Source organism: Danio aesculapii, chromosome 5, assembly GCF_903798145.1.
Source record: "Danio aesculapii chromosome 5, fDanAes4.1, whole genome shotgun sequence".
In the NCBI taxonomy this organism is placed as follows: Eukaryota; Metazoa; Chordata; class Actinopteri; order Cypriniformes; family Danionidae; genus Danio; species Danio aesculapii.
The window spans coordinates 66309073-66336813 of NC_079439.1; the positions used below are offsets into that span (position 1 = coordinate 66309073).

Sequence of the window (27741 nt, forward strand, 5' to 3'; positions counted from 1 at the left end):
AATGACCATTTCCTGCTAACATTTAAGTGCTGTTGATCGTGTTCTTAAACAGCGCTAATTGTGTTCATGTGTTCAACAGAAATGACTGGGATTTGCCGTGAAGGTCATCAGTTCACCGAACTCACCGCTGTTTACTAAGTGTAAAAACAGAGACAGGGACACTGGAGCATTTTAAAGGCGCGAAGATCAGCTGGTCTGTCTATAAACTGACATACGAGAGATCCACTGATGAATCGATTGATCTTCACAGCTTTAAAACACTCCAGTGTCCCTATATCTGTGGTTGCACTCAGTAAACTGCGGAGTTTGGTGAATTGATGATGTTCGCGGCCAATCACAGTCATTTTTGTTGAGCATGTGAACACAATGGTAAATCAGCACTGTTTAAGAACACGATCAACATCACTTAAACGTTTAAAATTCCAGTACCGATTGGTATCTGTAACACGGGGAGTGACAGAGACAACTGAGGTTTAGGATCCATGTGCAGGTTTATTCAAACTCAGGGAGGCAATGGTCAATTCAGGTGCAAACAGATGTATGAAGGCAGTCCAGAATCGTAATCAAACACAGGCGAGAGGTCAGAAGGCAGGCGGCAGACAAGGATAACTAGGTAAACAAGGCTAGGGTAAACACACGGAGAAACAAGACTAAGGAAACGCGTTGTAATGTCACTTTACAGTAAAACAAGACTCGGTAATGGAAGTGAGAGTGTGTGCTGTATAAATAGTGTGTGTAATCAGTCTTTGACAATCCTCAGCTGGTGCAAGTGTAATCAGTCAAAATGAGGAAGCATGTGTGTTTGTGAACGGAGTGCATGTATGAAAATGTAGTCCATGAATGGCGGATTTGTAGTCCATGGGTTATTGTGAGGGTGAGTGCTTACCAGCGACCTCTGGTGGTTAGAGATCGCTGGTAATCATGACAGTATCGAATTCCAGTATCTAATAATATTTTAAAATATTTTTTTTTTAAATGAAAAACTGCTTTTATTCTAGCCGAAATAAAACAAAAAGACATTCTCCAGAAGAAAAAATATTATCTGACATACTGTGAAAAATTCTTTGCCCTCTTAAACATAATTTGGGAAATATTTGAAAAAGAAAAAAAAATGAACACGAGGGCTAATAATATTGACTTGAAAAAAATTTGGAACAAAAACTGACAACTTTAGTTTAAATTATTCATATTTTGCTGCCAAATGATACGCAAGTTCGACAAAGCTTTAAAAATTCAAAGCAAGAGCCAAGAGTCAGAGCTAAGCCTACTTGTCAAGGCAGCGCTGTTATTTATATATGACCCACCTGGGGTTCACTATGAGTGGGGCTCTTATTCATCGCTCATCCTGCTGAGCACACACAAACCGCCCATATGGAGACACTTACAAGAAGCTCATGTACAGATTTCCACTTTGCTTTTTTTATGTCTGGTCAGGTTTTGCACATGTGGCGGTGGTTAGTGATCAGAAGAGATTGAGAGAGGAGTATCAAGAAAGCTATCAGGTTACATATTGGTTAATCTCTCACGTTCCCTTTCAGTCTTCCAGCAGGCACTGGTGTGGGCAGACGCACGTGGTGGTTGTCACTTTCCGCCTCATATATTTGAGAATGGCTGATTTATGGTGGAGTTCCCTGACCTGGCTCAAAGGAGGCCCCTGCTAATGTTTACCCACGCTCTTGAGGGAATATCTTTGCCAGGCCTTGCTTCTTGAAAATGTTTAAAGTGAGTTTTTTTAGCATTGGCATTGCAAAGAACTGAATTGTACACTCAACAAGAATGTAAACGCTTTGTTTTTGCTCCCATTTTTCATGAGCTGAACTTAAGATGCAAAACTATTTCTATGTACGCAAAAGGTATTTCAGAGGTGGCCACAGTGGAATGAACTGCCAACTATTCCACACTCATTCACATATACAAACACTCATACACTACAGCCAATTTAGTTTATTCAATTCACCTGTAGCACATGTCTTTGGACTATGGGGGAAACCAGAGCACAAGGAGGAAACCCACATGAACACGGAGAGAAAACGCAAACTTTAAACAGAAATACCAACTTGCCCAGCCGGGACTCGAACCAGCGACCTTTTTGCTGTGAGAAGACAGTGCTAACCACTGAGCCACCATGCCGCCTGCATCACTATTCTTTTGTCTAACAATTCTGAATCAATTCTTAAGCGTTCAGAATCGATTCTGTAGTCAAATGAGACTTCTGTTGGCACAAGTTCTAAACAGAAAAAAGCGTTGATAGGTGCACATACGCATAATGCCAAATTCACTTCATTCAAACAGATGAATAATTACAGTCATGGTGCTTCTGATCCGTTCAGGACACTGTTCAAATTCTTTTTGCACCTAAAAAGTGAAACCTTGAGTTGTTATAGACATATTGATGTGGTCCCTCACACTTATCCAGTGTGCCAATGGCTTCATAATCACTAAGGGGCCGATCACACGTAACGCACTTTATGCGTTGAGGAGCGCCTTATTTAAATGGTTTACTAATGGCCACGAACGTTTTGCGGGCTGCTTATGGACTTGTGCGTCTCGCATTTTAACCACCTGCTGCGCCTCGTGTTTTTACCCCTGCATGCGCTTGTAGTTGAAAAAAAGACAACTCTGAAGCCTGAAGCGTGACCTGTCTTGCACTTAGCCATGCATATATACTTCTGCACGCTGCGTGTGTTGTTCTGCAATAACACTTCCGAAACGCTAGCTGGCAGTAGGCGTTATGTTCCTCTGTGTCGAGTTTCTTCGCTAATGTTTAGTTCTTTTCTGAACGATACCTTAATGTATAAGTTGCACCAATTCACTCATTTTGAGGCTGGAATCGGCAGATGTGCAACAATTTTAATCATAAGGTAAACACAAAATCAGTCTCCATCCGGAGCTCCTTCACGGGACTCCACACTTGTAAACACTTGCTGTATCGGGCTTGTGTGGCATTCAGCTCCACCCACACTCGTCAGCACTACCAAGCCGACTGATCACAGACCTTGCGCTACGCGTCGTTGCGACGTGTAGTTACATTTTTTGAGAGGTGCACATCAGTGTCGGTGACCAATTTTATCCTCCTTACACTGGCTGCCTGTTAAGTTTCGTATTGAATTTAAAATATTGCTTCTTACATATAAAGCTTTAAATAATCTAGCTCCTGTTTATCTAACCAATCTTCTGTCTCGCTACAATCCAACTCGCTCTTTAAGGTCTCAAAACTTAGGGCTTCTGGTAGTACCTGGAAAAGCAAAGTCGAGTAAAGGAGGTCGAGCCTTCTCATTTATAGCTCCTAAACTCTGGAATAGCCTTCCTGATAACGTCCGAGGCTCAGACACACTCTCCCAATTCAAAACTAGATTAAAGACCTATCTGTTCAGGGCTTCCACACAGGATCTGCATCTAGTTTATATACACTATGAACAGCAGCTACGCTAATTATTTTCTTTATTCTCCATTTCCACCTGGGGATACTCTTCCCGAGGCCCTCAGACTATGCAGAGTCACTGATTCGATGATCCCAAGGTTTCCATTTCCTGGACCAGGCCGTATCCTGAGCAGCTACTGTGATGGTCATGGAAGAGTGGAGAACATGAGACTGATTCCTGTGACGCTCCGGAGACAGACAAGTCTTCGCTGAGGCCAGCTTCCAGCCTCCGCCACTGAGACTGCAGCTCTGCACAAGACGTTTGGCCAGCGGATAAATTAAAATGGTCGTGCCCAACTGAGCCTGGTTTCTCTCAAGGTTTCCGCCATTAGTGAAGTTTTTTTTCCCTCTCCGCTGTCGCCACTGGCTTGCATGGTTCGGGATCTATAGAGCTGCGCATCGTTGGATTTGCTCTTCAGTATTTGGACTCTCAGTAGTGATTATTAAACCACACTGAACTGAGCTAAACTGAACTGAACTTAAACACTACAAACTGAACTACACTGTTCCAATTTACTATGACCTTTTATGTGAAGCTGCTTTGACACAATCTACATTGTATAAGCGCTATACAAATAAAGGTGAATTGAATTGAATTGATGGCCACGGTAAGGGCTATACGACCATTATTATTCTCCAATCAAATGAAAGCAGAAGCGGGGTTTCCGTTGAGGCGCCTGCAATGTTTGTGTTGTCAAGACGACTTTTGAAGATGGAAGACAGACTTGTGGTTGCTGTTTTGAGTTAAAGAAGCATGATTATTGCACAGGTGTGCCTTAGGCTGGCCACAATAAAAGGCCACTCTAGATTTCAGAGATAAGGCGAGTTTTGAGGCAGCATGCAAATTGGCATGCTGACTGCAGGAATGTCCACCAGAGTTGTTGCCTATGAACTAAATGTTCATTTCTCTATTCTCCAAAGATTTTTCACAGAAACTGGCAGTACATTCAACTGGTCTGCACAAGACCTCCACATCTAGCATCTTCACCTCTAAGATGGTCTGAGATCAGCCACCCGGACAGCTGCTGAAAAATCAGGATTGTATAACCAAACAATTTCTGCACAAACTTTCAGAAACCATCTTAGGAAGGCTCATTTGCATGCTGGTCATCCTCATCGGGAACTGTTGAGAACTGATTTGAGGCAATTGCTCACATTTGACATGAGACATTTATTATCTGATTCAAAACAACAACCACTTTGCTGAATGTGTAAATCTTTGCTAATGAGTGAGTTTGGCTCACATTGCATCAAATGCTTCGATTTTTTATTTGTATTTAAATTTTAAAGAATAGCAGAGATTATAAGGATAATCACAATATTGATAAATTCACTTAGTCTGAAAACTTATCAAAGATAGATCAAAGATTTGTTTGTTCATGTGCCATTATTGTTATAATTATGATGATGTGGACTCCCTAATTCTTTTATATTTATATCTTTATCATTAGAGTTAACATCTCTGGTGTTCTCCAATCTTAAGCCTTCAAAACACAAATAGCAAACTATTTAATAATTGGGAAATATCAGCAAAACATAAATACCAGGTGTCTTATAGAATATCCTTGGTACTTTGTTGCATTTAGTGCAATGGTATGGGATCCCAAGGCTCCTGACCATCCAATCTGGAGAGCTTAAGATCCAGTGAGCACCGGTGAGGCTTTAAATGCCTTTAATAAGACTGCTACAAAGGGTCCTTTCTTTAGCTCCACAGATTGAGTTCCCATAGTCCAGCCTTCAGGGGCCTCTCTAAAGGGCAGACGCATAGGCCAGGGCAGGTATCTGACACACAAAACATCTAGATTTCCACCCAGGGAAGTCTCTTTGAATCTCTGACTAACTGATATGGCATTGTCTCGCTCTTTCTTTCAATCTCAATTACAACCTCACTGAGGAAACAGAGCCATTTCTACAAGGTACTTACTCATCCTGCTGATCAGTTTGTAACAAAGAAAGACTTCACTGAGTTACAGGGTTATTGTAGTTTAGCATTTTTATTTCAACACTATTTTTACATTTGCTGTACATTTCAGTTTAGTTTTAGTTCATTTTATTGATTGTTTTGTTAGTTTTGTAATCGTTATTTTTTTTTAAACATTTCTGTTTCGTTTTTTATATTTGGTTTCAGTTTTAATTTGAGTAATTCTAGTTTAGTAGAGTTAACACATCCTGTTTGGATCAAAGTAAAGTTTAGTGTTTAGTGAGGGGATGGCATGGTGGCTCAGTGGTTAGCAATGTCGCCCTACAGCAACAAGATCTCTAATTCGAGTCCCGGCTGGACCAGTTGGCATTTCTGTGTGAAGTTGCATGTTCTCCCCATGTTTACGTGGGTTTTCTCCAGGTGCTCCAGTCTCCCCCACAGTTTCCAAAGACATGCAATATAGGTGAATTGTGTAAAACAAAACAGATAAATTGGGTTTAGTGCATGAGTGTGTGTGTGTGTGTGTGAGAGTGAGTGTGTATGGGTGTTTCCCAGTACTGGGTTGCAGCTGGAAGGACATCCGCTGTGTAAAACATTTGCTGGAATAGTTGGTGGTTCATTCCGCTGTGGCGACTCCTGATAAAAAAGGGACTAAAGGCTGATTAATACTTCTGCATCAAGCACATGCGTACGCTCCGGCACAGCCTTCATGCAGGTGCACACTTCTTACCGTAGCTGATGCCGACGCTGATGCACACCTTTCAAAAAATGTAACTACACGTCGCAACGACGCAAAAGGCCCCTACTGGCCCAAATCTATCACCCGATAACCACTGATAACGGCCATTCAATCGAGTGATAACATTCGAATTGGCAAAAAAAACACCCCTACTCTAGCGCTAAATACTCTGAGCACAAACAGGTTACTTTGTATAACTAGCACTTCTTGTGTATATTGACTCTTCTTGTTGAATCACTGAATGCCTCCTCAAATGTAATTCCCTTTGGACAAAAGCATCTGCGAAATGACTGAATGTAAACGTATAGGTTTTAGACCCTGATATGGGTCATAAGGGTTTAGTAGTAACTAAGCTCAGCCATTAATCATAGACTACTATCAGTTCCATGCCCTGAGATCCACTAAAAAATGAATGATACATACAGGCATAAATTCTATGAAATATTTAAAACACATGGACTAGTAAACCCACTAGTTTGCTTTAAAATGTTTTAAGCCCATCTTAGTCACTAAAAAGAACATGTTATTCTGGTATCCTAGTAAAATTGCTGTAACAATTTGAGTGGTATTGAAACTGAAACACGGTGGTTTACTGTGCAACTGCCAGTAATGAGCAATGTCCTAATGCCAATTTGATCACCTTTAAATCCACATCTGGCAGACAAAAACAACCATTTATATAACATGCAGGGAAATATTAGGCAGACTTGGATGAAGTTAGATCACTTAAGCTAGGGCTAAGAAGAATAGACATGAGAAAGTAAGTGAAAGATTGTGACACACTTACCCGTGGACCTCTCTTTCCCGGTAATCCTGGCTGGCCCGGAGGTCCTGGTGGTCCCTGAAAGAGAAGAAGGAAGGGAAAATCATGACAAAAAGGCTCATTTAGTGTTAAATATCTACCTGCTGACACTGAAAGAGCTCTCAAACAAGACAGTAATCCCCTTATTGGATAAAGGCAGTGGCTCTGTTTCCATCCACCTATTGTTATTATGCGAATTGTAGGATGTGCTGTGACACAATTATAGCTGATAGAAATGCCAAGATGCCCATACATTCCAATTATTAATGAATTTGAATCTAATCTGATGTACTTAATTATGAAAACACATTTACTGTTAAGTGACCACTAAGTCAATTTTAGCCAGCAACTCATTCATTCATTTTCCTCCGGGTTAGTCCCTTTATTTATCAAGGGTCGCCACAGCGGAATGAACCGCTAACTTATCCAGCATATGTTTTACACAGCGGATGCCCTTTCAGACATTGCCCATGCTGCTGAGAGCAACATTTAAAGACTTTTCGGCGATAATTTAATACACTCAGGCCTGTCACGATATCTGTTTTTTGTTGTACAATATATTGCACCAAAATGTATTGTGATAAATGATATTATTGTCATCTTAAGACCATTTTATGCCACTCATTAATGCCAGAATGACAATATAATAGCATCACAATGCAAGTACACATCATATTTTATTCTTACACCCAAAAAGTTGAGGTAACTCAAACCATTTGAGGAAACCGATTGCAACTAACCATTGAAATTCAATAACTAATCCTTATGAGTACTGTGAACTTAATCCATTTGAGTAAACGAAGCTATTTGAGCACAGTAAAACCCGATAAATGAAGGGAACTTAATCCAACTGAGTACTGTACAACCCAATAAGTTGAGGCAACTCAAACCATTTGAGGAAACCGATTGCTACAAACCATTTGAGTAAAAAAATAATCTATATGAGTACTGTGAACTTAATCAATTTGAGCTGAAGTAATGAGGTATTTAATTTACTCATTAACTTCAAGACTGACTTCAAAACTCTTTTCAAATGAGTAGAATTAACTTTCAGTCAATTTTGAGTTAACTAAACTCATTTTATTTGATAACGTTGACTGTTGGGTTAAACAGTGTAAGAATATTTCATTTAATTATAGTCATTTTAACTATTTAATAATTAGGCTTTGGAATCAGGATGTGAAAACTAATATCCTAAATAAATAATAATAAATGTTAACAAAAGTGCAAGGCAAAAAGTAACAGAGGCTGAATATACCAGATCTAATTTCAGTTGTCAGACACCCACATGAAAATATACTATAGTAATTTATAGTAAATACTAAAATGTTTTTTTAACCATACTGACACTGACATCTCCAATAGAGGTAGAGATGTTGCACAATCAGCTAAAATTTTGCTAGAATTGGTTTTTATGTATGGGCGATAAATATTGCATTACCAAAAATGATTGAGATCATGTGTTGTGCGATAAGTCGATATATATTGATTGACTTTGATGATTGAAGTAAACTTTTTTTTGGTTGAATCAAATAAATTTTTTCTAGACGTTTTAACTTACATCAACAGGGTATATGCAGGAATCCTAAAAGTAATTTCAATAACTTCTTAAGACTTTTTAAAGACCTTTCAGAATATTTTAAGACTTCATCGCCACTTCAAGTTCGAATCAGTATCAAACCTTTAACTTAATAAACAGTTGTCAATATACAGTTGTAGTTAAATAAATCAATTTAGCACAACCGTGCAACAGAACTCAGATAGGCTCGGATTAAACAAATCTTGAACGAATAAATTATGAGGTTGTTTTCAGCCACTGTTTAAACTCGTCTTACTCCAACTAGGAGTATGCAAACGTACATTTTCCCATTTTGCTGTCTGTTACATGTGGAGAGCATCATATCACCTTCCCGCATTTGTCAGCCAGCACCAATTGCGTAGATCAAGCACACTGTTGTTAATATTAAGAGAAAAATAAAGATATTTATGCTTTTTTGGAGTCTAACACTTTGAATAACACTTGAAGACCTTGTAAAAACACAACTAAGACTTTTATTACCTTATAATTGATTTATCAACTTTTAATACTTTTTAAGACCCAACGGACTCCCTGATCAATCAAAATGACTAAAAATGTTACGTTAAACTTAGTAGAGTTTTAATTTAGTTGAAACCTGACTGTTTTTACATTTTTACAGTGTATTTAGACATTTTTAATAATTAATATTTACTATTTTTGTTAGGATTAAAAAGAGGTTTGAAACTAGAGACTAAATAGATTATGGCTTCAATTTATTTATTTATTGATTTATTTCTGAATGATACAATACTGTAAAATCATTCAAATACCAAATTGTATCATTCAAATCATTTAACATTCTGCTTCTTCAACAGACATTTAACTGACTATAAGAAACTTTGCAAGTACATGTCAATTTACACTAACCCTTAACCCCAACCTAACAGTCTACTTCTAATCTAATGAGAATTAGTTGGCATGTAGATGCAATGAAACAACAACAAAAAAAATTAAGGGACCATCAAAATAAAAGGATACCATTAGTTTTTACAAATTTAAGGGATTTGAACACAAAACAATTAAGTTGTCCCCCCCAAAAATTTGATTCCGCTAACTTTGAATAAACAGCTAGCATCATTTTTTAAGTGAATGACCAACACAATCTTACAGCAGCTCGTAACTTTGATTTAGTGGCTATTTCGTATGAATTCATACATTCTCATTCGTACATTTTAGTTTGAAGATTTACTGAAAACAGATTGTTTCATCCCCCAATGCGTCATCCCCTGTTCATCCCCCAATTACGGTTGAGTTTAGGGGTGGGGTTGGGTGCCAAGCCTACCTTTTAAAATCGTGCATTTGCATATGACTGAACTCAAATTGGTATGAATTAGCCACTAAACTGACAAAACATAAAATACTTAAGTTTCCTCATGAGATCAGGCGGAATGACACAGATTTTGTACCTTTATTTCTAAGAGTGTAGAGTACAGAATGGCTCTTTAATGGATTATATTGAAAATTATGTAGAAAATAATTTTTAACCATCATCGAAAAGAACAGAGTCTCCTTTAATTGTATGTAAACATCACATCCTTTGGATTTTTGCAGCAATGATGAGTCCTTCACATAAAGTCATTCTTTAACAGACTTTCATAGATTGCAGTAAGCCTCAGTTTTGTCAAGCTCTTCAAACATCAACAGTAAAACGGCACGTTTGAGCTCAAATAAATGGTTTTATTCAGTAGTATTTTAAAACGTTTCACACTGAAAACAAGAATAGGCAGTACTTTTCTTTTTAAAAGTTATCTTTAAAATAGAATTAGGCTTCCAATGTTTTGAATTAACCATGTTTATACTGCAGGACTTTTTGGCTGTTTCAGTCATTGGTTCCCTTATTAAATCTGCACATCATCTAGCTTGGGTTGTCAATTACACACTTAAATTATTATTACGTTTAACAATTAGTCACTGCTCAAATTACAATTAAATAAATAAATCGGATATTACGGCTCAGTGGTTAGCACTGTCGCCTCACAGCAAGATGGACTCTAGTTTGAGTCCCAGGTGGGCCAGTTGCCGTTGCTGGAATAGTTGGCGGTTCATTACACTGTGGCGACCCCTGATAAATACTAAAGACTAAGCCAAAAGAAAATGAATGAATGAATGAAATCAGATATCATGGCAAGGTGGCTCAGTGGTTAGCACTGTCGCCTCACAGCAAGAAGGTCACTGGTTTGAGTCCCGGCTGGGCGATTTGGCAGTTCTGCATGGAGTTTGCATGTTCTCCCCGTTTTGGCGCGGGTTTCCTCCGGGTGCTCCGGTTTCCCCCACAGTCCAAAGACATGCGCTACAGGTGAATTGGATAAACTAAATTGGCCATAGTGTGTGTGAATTTGAGAGTGTATGGGTGTTTCCCAGTACTGGGTTGCAGCTGGAAGGGCATCCGCTGCATAAAGAATATGCTGGATAAGTTGGTGGTTCATTCCGCTGTGGCAACCCCTGATTAAGAAGAGACTAAGCCGAAGAAAAAAGTATCCAGGATTTCATCTGCATGTGGCAAGTATTATACAAAAATAATAATTAAAAAAACTAAACTTAAGCTTTTATATTAGTATCTCTCCTTCTAGTTTGATCACAAATGTCTGTCATTTTGAGAAAAGCATTTCAATCATTACTAAAATTAGTTTTAATAACATTTACCAGCAAGATGAGTTTAGACTTTGGTCCAATCCCAATTCTACCCCTTAGCCGTAGGGCTAAGGGAAAGGGGTAGATAGCCCTTCGAACAAAGATTTTTCAGGACCACACTCGAAACGAATGGGTAAGAAAATCTCCCAGAATACACCAGCCACACAGCAGGATAGCTGCACCCGGAAGTAAGGACATCCACAAATGAGTATTTTTTTTGTCATTATTACGAATTTGTACAACAAACAGGCACATGTTTTAATGTATTCATGACCGTGTTCGTGTTTTACTGTCACGTTTAAAAAAACGCTAAAATAAAAAATGCTAAATTTGGCGGTCTATAATCCCTAATAATAACTCAGTCAATAAAAACAGTCCCACAACATACCTACGTTCCAGGGGCCGGGTGTTGCGTTGCAAAACCGCCCAAATTTTCACTACCCGCCTATGTCCTTTTTAACTAGTAAACATAAAATCAAAACCGCCCAATTGGCAATATGACAACACTGCATATGAAGCAAGGGATTGCGATGGCATCTGATGACATGTGCAGGTGCTGTAGTGCTGTCCCAATTCTTAGGGGTAAATTTTGAAGCCCTTCCCCTTCACACTCGGTTTTAAGGACCAAGGGGTAGGGGTACAAAAATAGAATTGGGATTGGGTCTTAGCCTTCCATTAGTGAAAAAATGTGTAGGTTCCCATCCAAGTGGTGCACACATAAAGAGAACAACTTTGAGCGAATGGAAAGCGCTGCTTACAAATAAATTCTGCAAGACAATTCCTGGCAATGTTCGCACCACCTGTAGACCTGGCAGGATCCCACATACTCAAACATAGCCCGATGCTGCCAGGATGTTTGCAGACATCCTGTTTCTTCTCATTTTAAAAGGAACACTCGCTAATAAACGATAATTTATTAGCTACACTTTTCAGAAACTCTAAATGAACATGAATAAATTGACTCGTGTAGTTTTTGTGCAATAAACTGAGCCGTCTCACTTAACATCACTATAACCATTAAGGATCCAAGGAGTAAGATCAACATAATAAACCAAGAGATATTGTGTACTTTGATATGAATGACATTAATATGGTCATTTTGGAGCCCAGAGAGAGTAGGAAAGAGCCCTACTGAGCCACGGACTCGTTCTCTTCCACGTGGCAAATATCCTGAATGAAAGCAATCTCTCTTTCCTCCGAGAAGGAATGAAAAGATTAGAAAAGGAGGAAACAAGGCCTTTTATAGTGGTTGCTTGAGGGGGATCTCTTCTGAAAATGCACAGTGTAGTCTGTATGACAGCCATACTGAACGGCACATCTGGTTGTTGTTTGTTGTTGGAGAGTTCTGGGCTTCGCTGATACTGTATACAATAATGTAATCCACTGCATACTGCTATTAAATGAGGTAGGCAGACTTTCAAGCAAATATTAGGTCACGTTCGGTAGCACAAAATGTATGGAGCATTTTAGAGCCAGACAGAAAACTTACGATGAAATGAGAATAGTTTGAATCTCTATATTTAGAATATAGTTAGTTAAATAGACTTAACATTCATTTAGTTGTTCATCTGTAGAAAATCTGTTTAAATTAAAGCAGTTGAACTAGGGCTGCAACTAACGATTATTTTAATAATCGATTAATCTGACGATTATTTATTTATTTATTTATTATAATAAATCGATGAATCGGATAAAAAAAAGGCATTCATTTCCAACCCTTTATCCAAAAACAGAACTAAATTTTAAAAAGTGCGCACACGTGTTGTCATTGAACTTCCCTGAGCTGTTATATTAATAATAATAAAATTTAAAAACAAAAAAATAAAAAAATAAAAAATTTGTTTTGTCCTGTTTGTAATCCATAAATCTAAAAAATCTGAAATCAAGACACATGCTAGACCCATGAAATAGCATAAGAAATAATGTTTTATTTTCTGAAAAAAAGAACCACCTCAAAATTAAGTGATTGTTTGTTCAAAACTAGCTAAATTAATTGCCAATGGGGTAATAAAAATCTCCATGTTTACTTGCAGTCGCGCGCATGCCTCATTCGTAAAAGCAGAACACGCAGGATTCAGCACGTAACTTCATCAGTTACTCCCAAAATGCATGCAAGCAAGTAGCTGGCCAGCTGGAAGAAGGATAGATTGAACTTTATTGTTACTTTCACTGCGTGTATCTGATATGAATAATACACATCGGCAAATTATATTTGAATGGCTTGTTAGACTTCCATAGACTTTCTTGTGTAGTTTAAAAACTCTAAATGTATTGTTTTACTAGTACTTGTGTGTATTTACATGTGTAAAATAAGCATTAGGGGGTTAAAAACACTGCAGAATTGTGATAATATGACACGTCTTTCTCTGGCTCAGCAGTTTGAATTTTTCACATCATGCTTGTCAATCTGGATAACAAGTAAACACCACCACCAGTGACATTACGTTCCTCACTTCAAAACGGAACAAAAGCAGGATTCTGTAGTGATTTACCCTGCTCTTGCTCCCTTCCTCGGCATGTATCTTTCCTCTAACGTTACCTCCGCTTGAGTAAATGTAAATGTCAAATTTCAAAATCAGATGAAATGAAAATAGCTTAAATTGTTTATATTTAGAATATAGTTAGTTAAATAGACCTAAACATTCATTAAGTTGTTAAACATGAGATGATGTTTAAATTTAAGCACTGTGAGGCAGATTGGCACCACACACTGTGTTCATCCAAATTCAATACTGTCTGGAAGATTTTTAGAAAATCTGCTTATTTTTACAACTCCCAGTTGAACAGTTGAATTTTACCGTTGTTGAACCATTTAGCCATTCTCTGGGTCTGGTATTTTTAGCTCAGCTTAGCATAAATCATTTAATCTGATTATATTAAATGATTTGATTGATTGACATCAACATTGATATATATTAACAATGATTTATATGAACAATGATTTATATTATTGATTGATTGACAATTATTTATTTCAGTCATTGATAATGATTTATGATTTATCAGCCAATCTCTAGGTCTGGCGGGAGCATTTTTAGCTTAGCTTAGCATAAATCACTGAATTGGATTACACCATTAGCATCTCTCTAAAAATACTTTGGTGAATCAAATATGGCTCTTCTATGGTTCTCCACTTTTGGAAGAGTTAATCACAATCGTGTAGACCAACGCTGAAGATATGACTTAATATCTTGCACAATTTTGCTTCTCAAGTGAGTTTATTTCATACTAAGGATGTTTAGATATGTTTAGTGGAAAACAAGACAAACTGCAGATTTTTTTACACCGTGTGTCCTCTCACCCTCTGGCTTGTGACCTCATTCTTTAACTACAAGGGAAAAAGTGTGTAAGCATCGCACGTCCAAAAAAACCCACCGGCCTGTAATGCCTTTTCAAAGGATTTTATAAACTAGGCTTAAGCCCAAGACCACCAAATGCTCAAAGGCAACAATGATGACACCATTTTCCAGCCTTCACCCAACAGTTGCACCCAGACAAGGTTGTTTAACTGGTAAAAGATGTAGTTGGGTAGTGTGTGGCGCATTACGCACTGAACTCTTTAAAAGCTAATGGAAACCAAATGAAAACGAACCCATATTATTGCAATGCAACAGTCAGCACTTACATATAACACATGAAGCTAGACGACAAGGCCATGGTACAGAAAACACATGGCCTCAGCCAATAATTCACATTTCACCATTCTTCAAAATAAGCAAAGCAGCACACTTGCCATCTGGCCACCATAAGACACTGTTTAAAAAGAACCAAAACGGTCTTCATAGCAGTGCGAGTGGTCTGCTGCAGGCCGAACACCTTGTTGTTATGCTGTGGTAACCTGACTCAGCTTTTGAGTGTTTCAACAACAAATCTGCACATTCTCTCAAATAAGCAATGAAAATCTAGCCAGAATAACATTTCACTCTGAAAGAAATTGATCATTTTACTAGGTCGAGAGACAAACTAAGAGCGCACTGTTATAAAAAAAAAAGTCAAATTTTCTAGTATTTTTAAGAATCTTAAGGTATCACTAGGGCTGGGCGATATTGCAAAAAAAAGATCACGATATCATGTTTCGTATCATTCGATATCGATAATTATTGCATTTTTTTAACAATCCATTTAGGAATATTAGGATTTATTTAACCACTTTATTTTCATTTACCAACATTACTAAAGGCAAATAGTTTTAATAGTCAAAAACTAAAATATTTAAACTATAGGTGGGCGTAGATTAATTTTTTTAATCTAGATTAATAATGGCTCATTTGAATTCTGCTTTTGATGTACGTACAATCAGAAAATGCTGCTTCTCAATGCCAAGTTCACAGAGCCCTGACGGTGTGTATGTACTTTGAGTATGTTTACATGGGCAACAAAACTTCAATACGATTTTAATATGAATACTCTGATTAAGAGTCTACCATGTAAACAGAGATTTTAAATTACCTTAATGTGACTAGTCATAACTGAACTAAACAGAAATGGAATTAAGACATGTGGAGTGTGCAGATATTAGTGGCATTACTGAAGTAAACACTGCAATCAAACTATTACCGTCATGTAGGACTTTTCGTCATATTTTCCGACAAGATCCACACAGGTGGCTGTCAGTAAAGGACCGCACACACACACCCACACACACAAATCGCGAAATGCGGAAGTTTTTTTTCTTTCCGTTTGGCGAGCGTTATTACATTTTATAACACTCTCACCAGTCCTTGCTCCTAATTTGCGTCTAATACCCCAGTTTGTCACAACGGCATGAATGAAATGTTCATGAGTTAAAGTGAAACTGCCGAACTGCAGCTAAAGTCAGGCATCTTGCTGATTTGATTCAGAAGGGCACTTGTTTGTCAGACAGCTCACTGGTCAGGTATACATCCGCGCTAAAATATCAAGGTGAAAGTCATCATAGCTTGCGTAGAATAGACCCAGGTCCCAACCCAACTTTGAGAATAGATTAACGGTGAATTTTTTTTATCGCGCGATAAAAGTCTCGCGTTAATGCCGATAACAGCCCACCACTAATTTAAACAAAATATTTGATCTTTTTATAATAAAATAACAAAAGTGTTAAAGAGACTCTTAAACTTGCAATGGTAAAGCGTAAACACTGAACAATTAAAGCAAACTGATATAACTGACACTGATTAACTGATACAGTAAACCTCAAACTCTGTAAACAAAACAAATAATGATAACCAAACATGAGCTTTCAGGTAAAAGAACCAGCCAGCATATTTCAAATACATATTGTAACATTATAAATTGTGAAGTTGAATGACTACATTACCCCCTATGCTAAAAAATCTTTCAGATGGAGTGCTAGTGGCTGGGATGCACAAGAAAAGAAACCAAAAAGCCACTCTGGTGACATCCTTACATCATTTTTTATTTATAATCTCCTCACTGCTGTGACCACCACTCATTTTCCCGTATGTTGTTATTCTGAACTGACGTGACAAGCGCAAGTGCGTGGTTTCATTAACCATTTATAATGGGCTTTGCGCGAGCATTACATGTGCGCCACTTGCACAACATGTGCGCGTTGCTCCCATATGTGCATTGTGCAAGTCATGTGCATCTATTGGAAATGACAAACTTACCCCCTAAGCTTATTATCAGGTAACACTTTATTCAAATTAGCTTAAATCAAGCGAATAGAGGTGGCTCAGTGGTTAGCACTGTTGCCTCACAGCAAACAGTCGCTGGTTTGAGTCCAAGTTGTGCTAGTTGGCATTTCTGTGTGTGGAGTTTGCATGTTCTCCCTGTGTTGGTGTGGGTTTCCTCCTGGTGCTTTCCCCCACAGGACAAAGACATGCGCTATAAGTGAATTGAATAAACTAAATTGGCTCTAGTGTATGAGCGTTTATGGGTGTTTCCCAGTACTGGGTTGCAGCTGGAAGGGCATCTATATGCGTAAAACATATGTTGGAATAGTTCGCGGTTCATTCCACTGTGACAACCTCTGAAATAGAGACTAAGCCAAAGAAAAATGAATGAATGAATCATTAAATTAATAGAGTGAGATTTAACATACTTAAAACCAGCACCGCAGCAGTAAAATATTAACATTTAAGCTGATATCTACCTCTGCTTCAAAAAGAAATATTTATTGTTTATTTATTATTTATAATTTTGATATTGTGGGTTCATTCTGCTGTGGCAACCCCTGATAAATATGGGACTAAGCTAAAGGAAAATGAATGAATGAATGTTAATATTTCAACAAATTCTGCAGCTTAATATCTTATTGTCAGCATGGTTATGTCTTAATTTCCTAAACTTGTGAATAGGACTACAACACTTGTTTTGCTCTTATTTTTTTTTATTATATTTTGGGTATTTAGAGAAGTTTTAGTGTTCAAAAACAAACTCTGTTTTTGAGATTCAAAATGTCAAAATTAAAAATCATTAAATTCAATATGTGGTTGTTGCATTTTTAAAAGTATACGTTTATACATAAATAATACCCTAATTTTACTCAAAATGTCAAATTTAAGAAAGTATTTAATTTTATCCAATTAATCAATTAAAAAAACAAAAAGAAGTACATTTAACTCATAGACATGCAACTCATATAAATGCAACGATTAGCCGATTTCACTATTAACCATGCTTTAATTCATCATGGTTAATTAATCATAAAGGTTTCTCAACACCGCGTTTCTGCATGGAAGAAAACTGCTGCAGCTTAACAAAGATATGAGAACTGTGTGCAGGTTTAAAGTTCCGAGCTTGTCCGAGCTGAAATCTGGAATTTACTAAAACTATGTTAAGGTGCTTTGACAGAATTTACATTGCGAAAAGCGCTATATAAATAAACATGAATTGAATTGAATTAAAATGTACACCGAGACTAATACCCATGTACATTGGATTAAAGGCTGATTTTAGCTATGGCTGAGTCTATTAACTAAGGGCCGTTAACGTCTTATCTTTTGCGTGCGCAAGGTCATTATTTCCAATGGAGGTGCGCGGCTTGCACGTTTATATTGGCAGTGGACCGCGAGCGGCGTGACGCACTCACACTTTCCAGGCGCACCTAGCTGAAAGAATGCTGCGAGTGCATCGTGAGAGACGTGACAAGAACTTACCGGTCAGATTCATACTTTTATGGAATAAACACATTTCTACTCCAAAGAGAAAAAAAAAATACAAAATGAAAAAATCAAACAATTTTTTATAGTTGATCAAAAGTACCTTTTAGACAGAGGTTCAGTAGCCTTTGACTACATTTGTTCTCTTTAAAAAGGAAATACATAGCTAATATGTAGTTTAGATTACCCTAGAAAAATTATTTATTTATTTATTTATTTGTTTATTTATTTATTTGTTTATTTATTTATTTGTTTACTCATGTCATTTATTTTCAGTGTAAAATTATTACTTATGTTTAAATGCCAAAAACGTTAGCCTAGAATTAGACTATTGCTAGTTTTTTATTATTATTTTGTGCTGTATTAATTGGTTACTGAGCAGCAATAAATAACACTTTAAAATAGAAGACGTTTTCATGAGATTTTCTAAACTAGTAGTGTTTTTAAATAAATGAATGCATAATAATCATGATAACCATGAAACCATGATTATTCCTCAGACTATAATTGTACAACCAAAATTTATAATCGTTGCATCCATGCTTATCAATTATCAAAATAATCATTAGTTGCAGCCCTATTATCAAGAAAACATAACTTGTCATAAATCCGTCATAAACATGACTGTTATAAGGCCCTTTTTTCAGCAAAACAAAATTATTTTGTCATTAAAAAAAATCAGTAAAAGTGTCAATAGTCAATTATTTTATAACAGCATCATTATTATATAATGATATTTAATGACAACTTGCTCTGCAAAACAGAGTTTGTTCAATTAATTTTGTGCAACAGACCTCTAGACTAGATCTAGACCTGATGTTAGTTTAACATTCAATAGCTTGACCTCCATCAGTCCAATTTAAACAATACAAATAAGAAAAATGCACAAAAGGGTTTGTATTGCCTCCTGACATACATCACTAAAAATTAACATATCTTTTCAAAGATAAGATATCCTACCGGTAATCCGGGTTCTCCTTTCAGTCCAGATATCTCCAAGAGGGAATACTGGGTCGGTTCCAGGTCAAACGTTTGCAAACCATCCATAGCTGCAGGGGTTACAGATTCAAACAAGGTGGCTTTGGCTTCAAAAAAGGAGGTTTCCTTTGGCAGAGGTCTCTGTGCTGCTAATGTTGTCATCTCTGACACCCTGAATGTACTAGAAAGTTCAGGTGTTGTTGTGGTCGGAATATCTAGTTTGTTTATCTGTTGACTTGTTGGATTGTCAGTGACAGAAATATGGTTCTCTTTTAAAATGTGGGACTTTTTACGTTCTTTTTTTGCTTTCTTCCTGGATCTGTTTTGTTGAGTTGGCTTTGGAGATATTTGTGAAGTCCTATTCCTAATAGAGGCGACATTAGTTTGCGCTGTGGCCTGCAGGGGGAGCTGTAGTGTGGACTGGGTTATCGTTGGTGGCAAAGTGGTTTGGCCTTCATGATTAATATTAATCTCATCTCCTGTTTGTGAAAGATGTCTTTCATTGATATCTGTTACAACTTTAGGGGTCTGAATGGTAGATGTATTACGGTCCAGGGGTAATAGTGGTAGAAGAGGAGGAAGGCTTGGCCGATAAGTATCAGCTTCCCTGCATTGTTTTTTAATGTACTTGCAATAATTGTGAGCTGCCTGAGCAGAGGGATGAATGTCAAACTGGCAGATAGCTCCTTCGAACTGCACTGAGTTCTGGCTCATTTTTCCCAAGCGAAAGAAGCCCTCTGGATCCAGCGTTTCCTCATTTTGAAAATCAAGATTTGCCTGTGCACTTGTATTCCCACATGAAGTATATAAAGTAACCTTTTGGGGTTGGATTTCCAAAGCCAGGTTGTGCCACTGGCCATTGTGAACATCGAAATCAAAATTCACAGAGTTCCTTTGGCCCAGGTAGACTAATATCTGTCCAGGGATGAACTGCACCCCTAGCTGCAGTCTTTTCCTCTTTGTCACAATGGTGAAAAGAAAAGCATTGTTTATGCGATGCGAACACACGCTGAGGATGATAGAGAACGTCAAGCCCAGTGATGCAGGAATGACAGAGCTCACCGGGACGTCAATTCGCGCCCTTGTTGTTAGGATGACTCCTGAATTAATGGGGATGAAGCCTTGAGGTGGTCTTTTCCCAACCAGTCCCAGTCTGTGCAGCACATCCACATCTACAAAAAAAGGAAAAGTCACAAATATTACTGCGATAATCACTATACATAGATGCACTAGCTATATATAAATGTAAAAAAATGTTTGATGTCGCACACTGCACTCAATTTTTAAGGGCTCATTCCTATGCTCTAATCTCTTCAAAGGGACCCTTCGAAGCAATTAGGGCATAGGAATAAGCCTGAATGGAGTTCAGGCTGTGCTCTCGTCCACTTTAAGACAAAAAAACTAGCCTAGTGTGCCATCTGCTGTTAAAAACTAGCCTTAAGCTCCATCTGCTGTTAAAAACTAGCGTAGAGCACCATCTGCTGTTAGAAACTAGCCTAGAGCACCATCTGCTGTTAGAAACTAGCCTAGAGCGCCATCTGCCTTTAAAAACTAGCCTAGAGCACCATCTGCTGTTAGAAACTAGCCTAGAGCACCATCTGCTGATAGCAACTAGCTTAGAGCCCCACCTGCTGTTAGAAACTAGCTAGAGCACTATCTGCTGATAGCAACTAGCCTGGAGTCCCATCTGCTGTTAGAAACAAGCCTAGAGCACCATCTGCTGTTAGACACTAGCCTAGAGCACCATCTGCTGATGGAAACTGGCCTAAAGCACCATCTGCTGTTTAAAACTAGTGTAGAGCACCATCTGCTGTTAGACACTAGCCTAGAGCGCCATCTGCTGATAGAAGCTAGCCTAGAGCACCATCTGCTGTTAAAAGCTAGTGTAGAGTGCCATCTGCTGTTAGAAACTAGCCTAGAGGTCAATTCGCTGTTAAAAACTAGCCTAAAGCGCCATCTGCTGTTAAAAACTAGCCCAGAGCACCATCTGCTGTTAAAAACTAGCCTAGAGCGCCATCTGCTGTTAGAAACTAGCCTAGAGCACGATCTGCGGTTAGAAACTAGCCTAAAGCATCATCTGCTGTTTAAAACTAGTGTAGAGTGCCATCTGCAGTTAAAAACTAGCCTAGAGCGCCATCAGCTGTTAGAAACTAGCCTAGAGCACCATCTGCTGTTAGAAACTGGCCTAAAGCACTATCTTATGTTTAAAACTAGTGTAGAGCGCTATCTGCTGTTAGAATCTAACCTAGAGCACCATCTGCTGTTAGAAACTAGCTTAGAGCTCCATCTGCTGTTAGAAACTGGCCTAAAGCACCATCTGCTGTTTAAAACTGGTGTAGAGCGCCATCTGCTGTTAGAAACTAGCCTAGAGCACCATATGCTGTTTGAAACCAGCCTAGAGCACCATCTGCTGTTATAAACTAGCCTAGAGCACCATATGCTGTTAAAAACTATCTAAGAGCTAACATAAAATATAAAAAGGAAAGCCACAAATATGACTGCAATAATCGTTATACAATGATGCACTAGCTATATTTCTATCCATCTATTTTTAGGCACATGTTGGAATATCGCTTAATCAAACACTTATTGGAAATTTCAAGATGTGCATAAATTTTGAAAATACACAACAAAAACGAGTGCACAAAATAGTGTAGGCTTGGGTATAATATGTAGACATAGTAGGATAGTCTCCGATAAGAAAAAAATGTGCATAAGCTATGATGGAAACACATTTACTGAATAAATTCCAGCGTGCACATCAAAATAGTCATGCGATTCTGTTTTAACATGTCATGTGATAACAAATATGGGTGCTATGGGATGGCATTAATGGACAAACCATTGTAAAACATCTGAAATGTTGTTTTGGTCATTCTAAAATCCCTCAGCCAACGTTTTGTCATCAAACTGGTTCATTTGTAACAAGGGGGATGCTGGACAACAGAGTTGAGGATCCATGTGCAGTTTATTAAACAGAGAATGGTCTGGCAGGCAACGGTCAAACGGGTACAAACAATATAAAAGAGGCAATCCAGAAGCGTAGTCAAAGTCACAGGCGAGAGGTCAATACAGGCGTCAAACAACATAAACGATAAAACAAGGCAAGGATCAAACACGGAAAGAATTAGACAAAGAAACGCTTTGTGGTGTTACAGACTAACAAGACTCAGCAATGTGTGTGAGAATGTGGGGAGTATATAAAGTCCATTTAATCAGTATATGATTAGTTTCCAGCAGTGTGTGTGCAATCAGGGAGAGACCTGGAACTGCTGTGTGTGTGAGGTGCATGATGGGATTGAAGTCCAAGTTCTGGAACAGATTTGTAGTTCTGCAGTGATCTGCAACTGCTAGATTGCTAATGATTGTCACATCAGTATTATCAAAGTCCCTTTAAGCCAAGTCATTTCACTCGCCTCTTGGGCAGTGTGCACGGGTATTCTGTTTGAATGGGGAAAAACCAAATTCTCCAAAATTGCTTGCCATTAAGCTTACAATTAAATTACATATTAGGAATCGCCAATAAAATTAAAGAACAACTGTCTCTTTAGTTTCATTTGTAAACGTTCAAATCACACAAAATCTGCAGAAACTCACGTCTGGTCCGAGCCCCTCCGCCGGAGAATCCTCAGTCTATAGTGATCGCTGATTGGCTCCTGTAGTAGTGCTTCCTTCATCATATTGACCATTATTCTTTATTTCCCATTCAAAACTATACGAGTGACATGTCTTGTGTATTCTATAATCTTTGGTATTATTACCTCCAGAACTTGGAACTCCAGTTTTAAGAGTCTGCGCTTACAAAAGCCACAGCGCATTCATTGCTTTTCATCTGCATATTCTGAGGCTCAAGTAATTTATTATATAAGAAAAAAGTCCCACAATGATTTCTCCTGCTCCCACTTTTTCCACTTTTGTTTTGATATTTGGCGCCAGTATATCAGGAAGTAACGATTTTGTTCTCTTCGACTCATTGGATTCTTTATTTGCAAATATTATATGCAATATTCCAGTTTTACACATTCCGCGTCTTTAGATTGAAACTAATCTGTCTAAAAAAAGCTTTAGAATCAAAAAGGATGTCATCATAGCTAATTGTAGGTCTGCCGCACACACACAGAGAGACACTGAGCTCATTACAGGAACAGATCGTTAACAAAAGCATATGTCGAACACATGCGGCAAAGGTAATGTTTCATCTGGGGTATTGCTTCACGAAATACTCTGCTGATACTGTTACACGTAGAACAATAACACTGTGTGGGCTTTCTCTAGTAAATGTGAGTTTTACAGATTCATCAGCTCTACTACAAAATCGTTAGAGGTCTGCAATGAATTAGGTCAAGTGAAGCGAGAGGGAGTGTGCATCTCAAACGTCCATATAAGACTTACAGAACCACAAGATACTATTCTGCATTGCCTGAAGCCATTTATTATTTAATACTTTATATACTGGTTCATTACTGTATGTGGATTTAGTTATAAGACTGTGAAAAATATATTCTTTTTAATCTGTACTTTTGTCTTGTTTCACAGTAAATGCAGCTAAACATTCTTTAAAAGCAAGATTGATAGATTGATAAGCAAAACTTCAAAGACAATAAGCATTTTTTTTTGTTCATGCTCATATTTACCTGTGCTGAACAAAGTACTTAAATCAAGTACTTAATTGAGCAAAAATACAGTATCGATGCACTATTAACATTTTAAAGGAGAACATCATATAACCATATTCGTTTTACATTACCTGAAACTGGGTGAAGAAGATGCATGTTAATGAGATAAATTAGCATGTTTTAGCATTACACTAATGTAAATTTTTTATAGTACCAAGCTAAAACAATGCAAATGCATCTTTAGCTTGACATGTTTTTGTGATTCATGGCTCTTCTCTGACAATTTCTGATGTTGAGAAGTTTAAAGGTGCTGTATGTAAGTTTTTGACTCTTCTTAGGCATAAAAATACCATGATATGTTTGCAGATATTTAAGAAACATGCTAAGTGAACATTCTTGTTTATCTGAAAAACAATGCTGAAGTCAGATATTCTGCTTTGAAAATGCGAGTTACGTGCCGGAATGTCTGTCTGACTATATTCCAGCACTCCGGGTTGCCTTGATGGAAAACCGTAAATTTCATTCATTAAGTCCGAAAGGCTCTCAAAGTATGCGTCCGTGACCGAAATGCGACCTCCAATGGACAGTAACAGCTTCCAAAATGAGATGCAGATTCAGAGTTCCAGACGTGGTGGTTATTAATAGGGTATATGCCGAAGCATGCTAATAGGACTTTTAATTTGCCAGTAACCTGGGTTAATCGTTTCCGGTAAAGAGTATGCCAATGCAAATTCGGCGCGTTTAAGGTCTGTTTTCTTTAAAAATCAGCGATCTCCACTGCCTGAGTGATATCCGATATAAAGTGGGTCTCAGATTGTACCAGAAGCACTGCATTAAATTACATTTTTCCCTCCATGTCTTTATAATATGAGCATTTATTTTACCCCAGTATAATCAATGGAGCTTCTGCGCTAGCCTGCCGATTCTGACGGGTGCGAGTAAACAGTTTTGGGCTCATTTTACGCTTGAGCAACTAAATGAATGCCAAAGTCTGTTTAACTGATTGTATTTGAATTACATTACAACATTAATGCATATACCCTATTAGCAAATAATATAAATATTACAAATGCAAACATTAGGTGAGCAGGTTACATTGTAAACTCGTGTCCTAACAATACACTATGTGATGAGATTTGCAGTGATAAGGAATTTGGCTATTTGCACCAAACGAAACATGACAGAAATTTAAATACGGCCATTCAGAAGCACAGAATAGTGCGCTTACTGCAATCCAACGAAATGGTAAGGTTTATAACCAAATTAATACATATGAAACCTCTTTAACATTATTAAATGTACATGTTAAATCATGGATGTTGGTGTGTCACAGTTCTAAAGTTCAACTTCAAACTGTTTATTTTATTTTCAAGATCTGAGGTTAACTTTCTGCTGCCGTTTTCAGAAGTATGGCAATAAATGTCATGTAAATGGCATCCAAACTCACATTATTTGCATTTAACACTGAATAAAGCACATGAGGTGTACCTGAGGTAACCATTGTCAGTTTATCCTGTTGTTCAGCGGCAAGAAACAGGAGTCGTTTCTTAAATATAAATTTCAAGTGTTGGTTGGACAAACACTATATGGAAAATATTTATTTATTTATTTAAATCAGCCTTAAATCAGCCTTTAGGCTTGATAGTCTGGTACACATCTGTTGATAAGGTCAATCTGGCAACCTGGCTTGTGTTTGTTTTGAACTACGCGTGCAATCCCTAGTCCAACCATTGGATGTCAAACTTACATATTTCACCATTAAGAAAGTGAATTTTATTGAGATCTTTAGTAGTTTGAACAATAGAGTGTGTTGTCTAGCTGGTCATGTAAATTACCGTACAAAAAGAGGAAATGAGCTGCCTGTATCTTTTCTGTTAGTTTACTGATTTGCTTATTTTTATCTTACTCGATATTTGGTCCCACTTTATATTAGATGACCTTAACTAATATGTACTTCCACTGAAGTTAGTCATTTTTTACAATGTACTTATTGTGTAAATAAATGTTTTACGATTGTACTTATGATTGATTAAATACCTGCATGTAATAACATCTGAAGTTTAGATGCAAAAACCTCTAACCTGTGTTTGATATTTTTTTCTAAAATTAGCATTTTTCCTTGACTCCAGCGTGTAGGCTCAGTCATTTTACTTTTATAGTAACAAATAAGTTCTTAACATTGTCTTTAAAGTTAAATAACAGAACATAAACATAGCAGGCTGAGAAAAATGATCATTTTAGGAGAATATTATAGATGGCATATAGAGATCATTGCATCTGAACTCTGAGATAAAAACAAAACGCTATTGGCTGTTTTTTTTTAAAGGGGAGGGGCTAATATATGTCCCACCCTCTATTCATTTTTCAGTTGAGATTATGTCAAACATTGAATAAAAATGCACATTTCAAAGCACTTCACAAGACCTTTAAGTACAACAATAAAGTAAAAATACTGTGTCTTGTCCAACACTTAGTTTTACTAACAGCATTTTAGGCTGTTCTTTCACTCTTTTGGTGTGGTTTTGATTAAAACAATAGGCTTCTGAAGTCTTGTAATAAATTTGCTACTTGTTTCTATATTATATTTTAACAGCAAAGTCTGTAGATCCACTGTTACAATAAATAACAATGTTATCCCATGTTATCCCTTTGCTAGCAAGTAAATACAACAAAATGTAATAAATAAAAGCACAACTCAATGGCATTTGTCTTAAGGCTGCACACTTTTTAAAAGTCAGTAATAAGTTTGCAATTAAAAAAAAGCAACAAATAAGAATATGCATCACAAAATCAAATCTAACCCAAACCAGTCCTGACTAAACAAAATACAGCTAAACATTTGCTATTACTAAATATACCCATTGATTTCCAAATGAAAAGCACATGTAAATGGAGTAATTTGCGTGGACTTTTCCCCCCATGTGTAACTTAACAGATGATTTCCTGCAGACTGTGTGGTATTGTTGGGAGAGAGAACTCTGTCTGCAGTGGTGTTGTAAACAAATCTAAAAAGAGTTACTAACACATTGGCCACTTAATTATCCAGAACGTCGGAAAGAGGTGACAGATCATCTCCTGACAAACAGCAGGAAAACAACTGCTCTGGATTTAGAAAATTAATGATCTGAATAATTTTACATAAATCGCATGACACAAAACTCGTACAATAACTCCAGCGACGCACCTCAACAGAACACACAATAAACATCCAAAGGATTGCTTGCAAATAACAGCTAGAAGTGCTGCATGAAAGAGTCCTAAACATCATGAAATTAAATAAGCATGACCTGCTGAGCTGAGGCCAGTGTGAGCCAATTAGGACCAGTTTACGCAATTGAAACTTGCCCACATCTTGATGGTTGTTTTTCAGCTTTTGAACATTGTTATTGCAAATTTATGACCATCCATATCTGTTTTGAAACTGTGCCAATGATAATGTAGAAAGCATCATAAGGGTTTAAAAAAATAGATCTAAAAAAATATGGCTGCCATATTGAAGTATTTTTCCAAACCAACTGACCACTTTGAAAGGCCCGTGAGGAATGATGTGATGGACACTTCAGGCCATTATCCTTTGCCAGGGAAGTGTCTTTTGTCACACACTGCACGCTGTAGGGCTCATCCCTATGCTCTAATCACCTCACAGGGACCCTATCAAATGGATAAGGGCATAGGGATGAGCCCTGCCAAATGGACTCCAGGCTGTGTTTTAGTCCATTTTTAGACAGAAAAATAAAACTAGCCTGGAGTGCCATCTGCTGTTAGAAAGTAGCCTAGAGCACCATCCGCTGTTAAAAACTAGCCTAGAGAGCCATCTGCTGTTAAAAACTAGCCTAGTGCACCATCTGCTGTTAGAAATTCGCCTAGAGTGCCATCTGCTGTTAAAAACTCCCTAAGAGTGCCATCTGCTGTTTAAAATGTGGCTTAGAGCACCATCAGCTGTTAGAAACT

At 37.6% G+C, this 27741-nt stretch overlaps 1 protein-coding gene across 1 annotated transcript in view; it reads right to left on the reverse strand.

The window, feature by feature from the left end:
- The window catches only part of col27a1b (collagen, type XXVII, alpha 1b), a 189896-nt gene that overhangs the window by 148344 nt on the left and 13811 nt on the right, over positions 1 to 27741 (reverse strand). Inside the window, exons 3-4 of the mRNA XM_056458734.1 lie at positions 19157 to 20346; positions 6869 to 6922 (exon numbers count right to left, since the gene is read on the reverse strand). Coding sequence (XP_056314709.1) covers positions 6869 to 6922; positions 19157 to 20346 — 1244 coding nt within the window. The remainder of the gene's footprint in view (positions 1 to 6868; positions 6923 to 19156; positions 20347 to 27741) is intronic.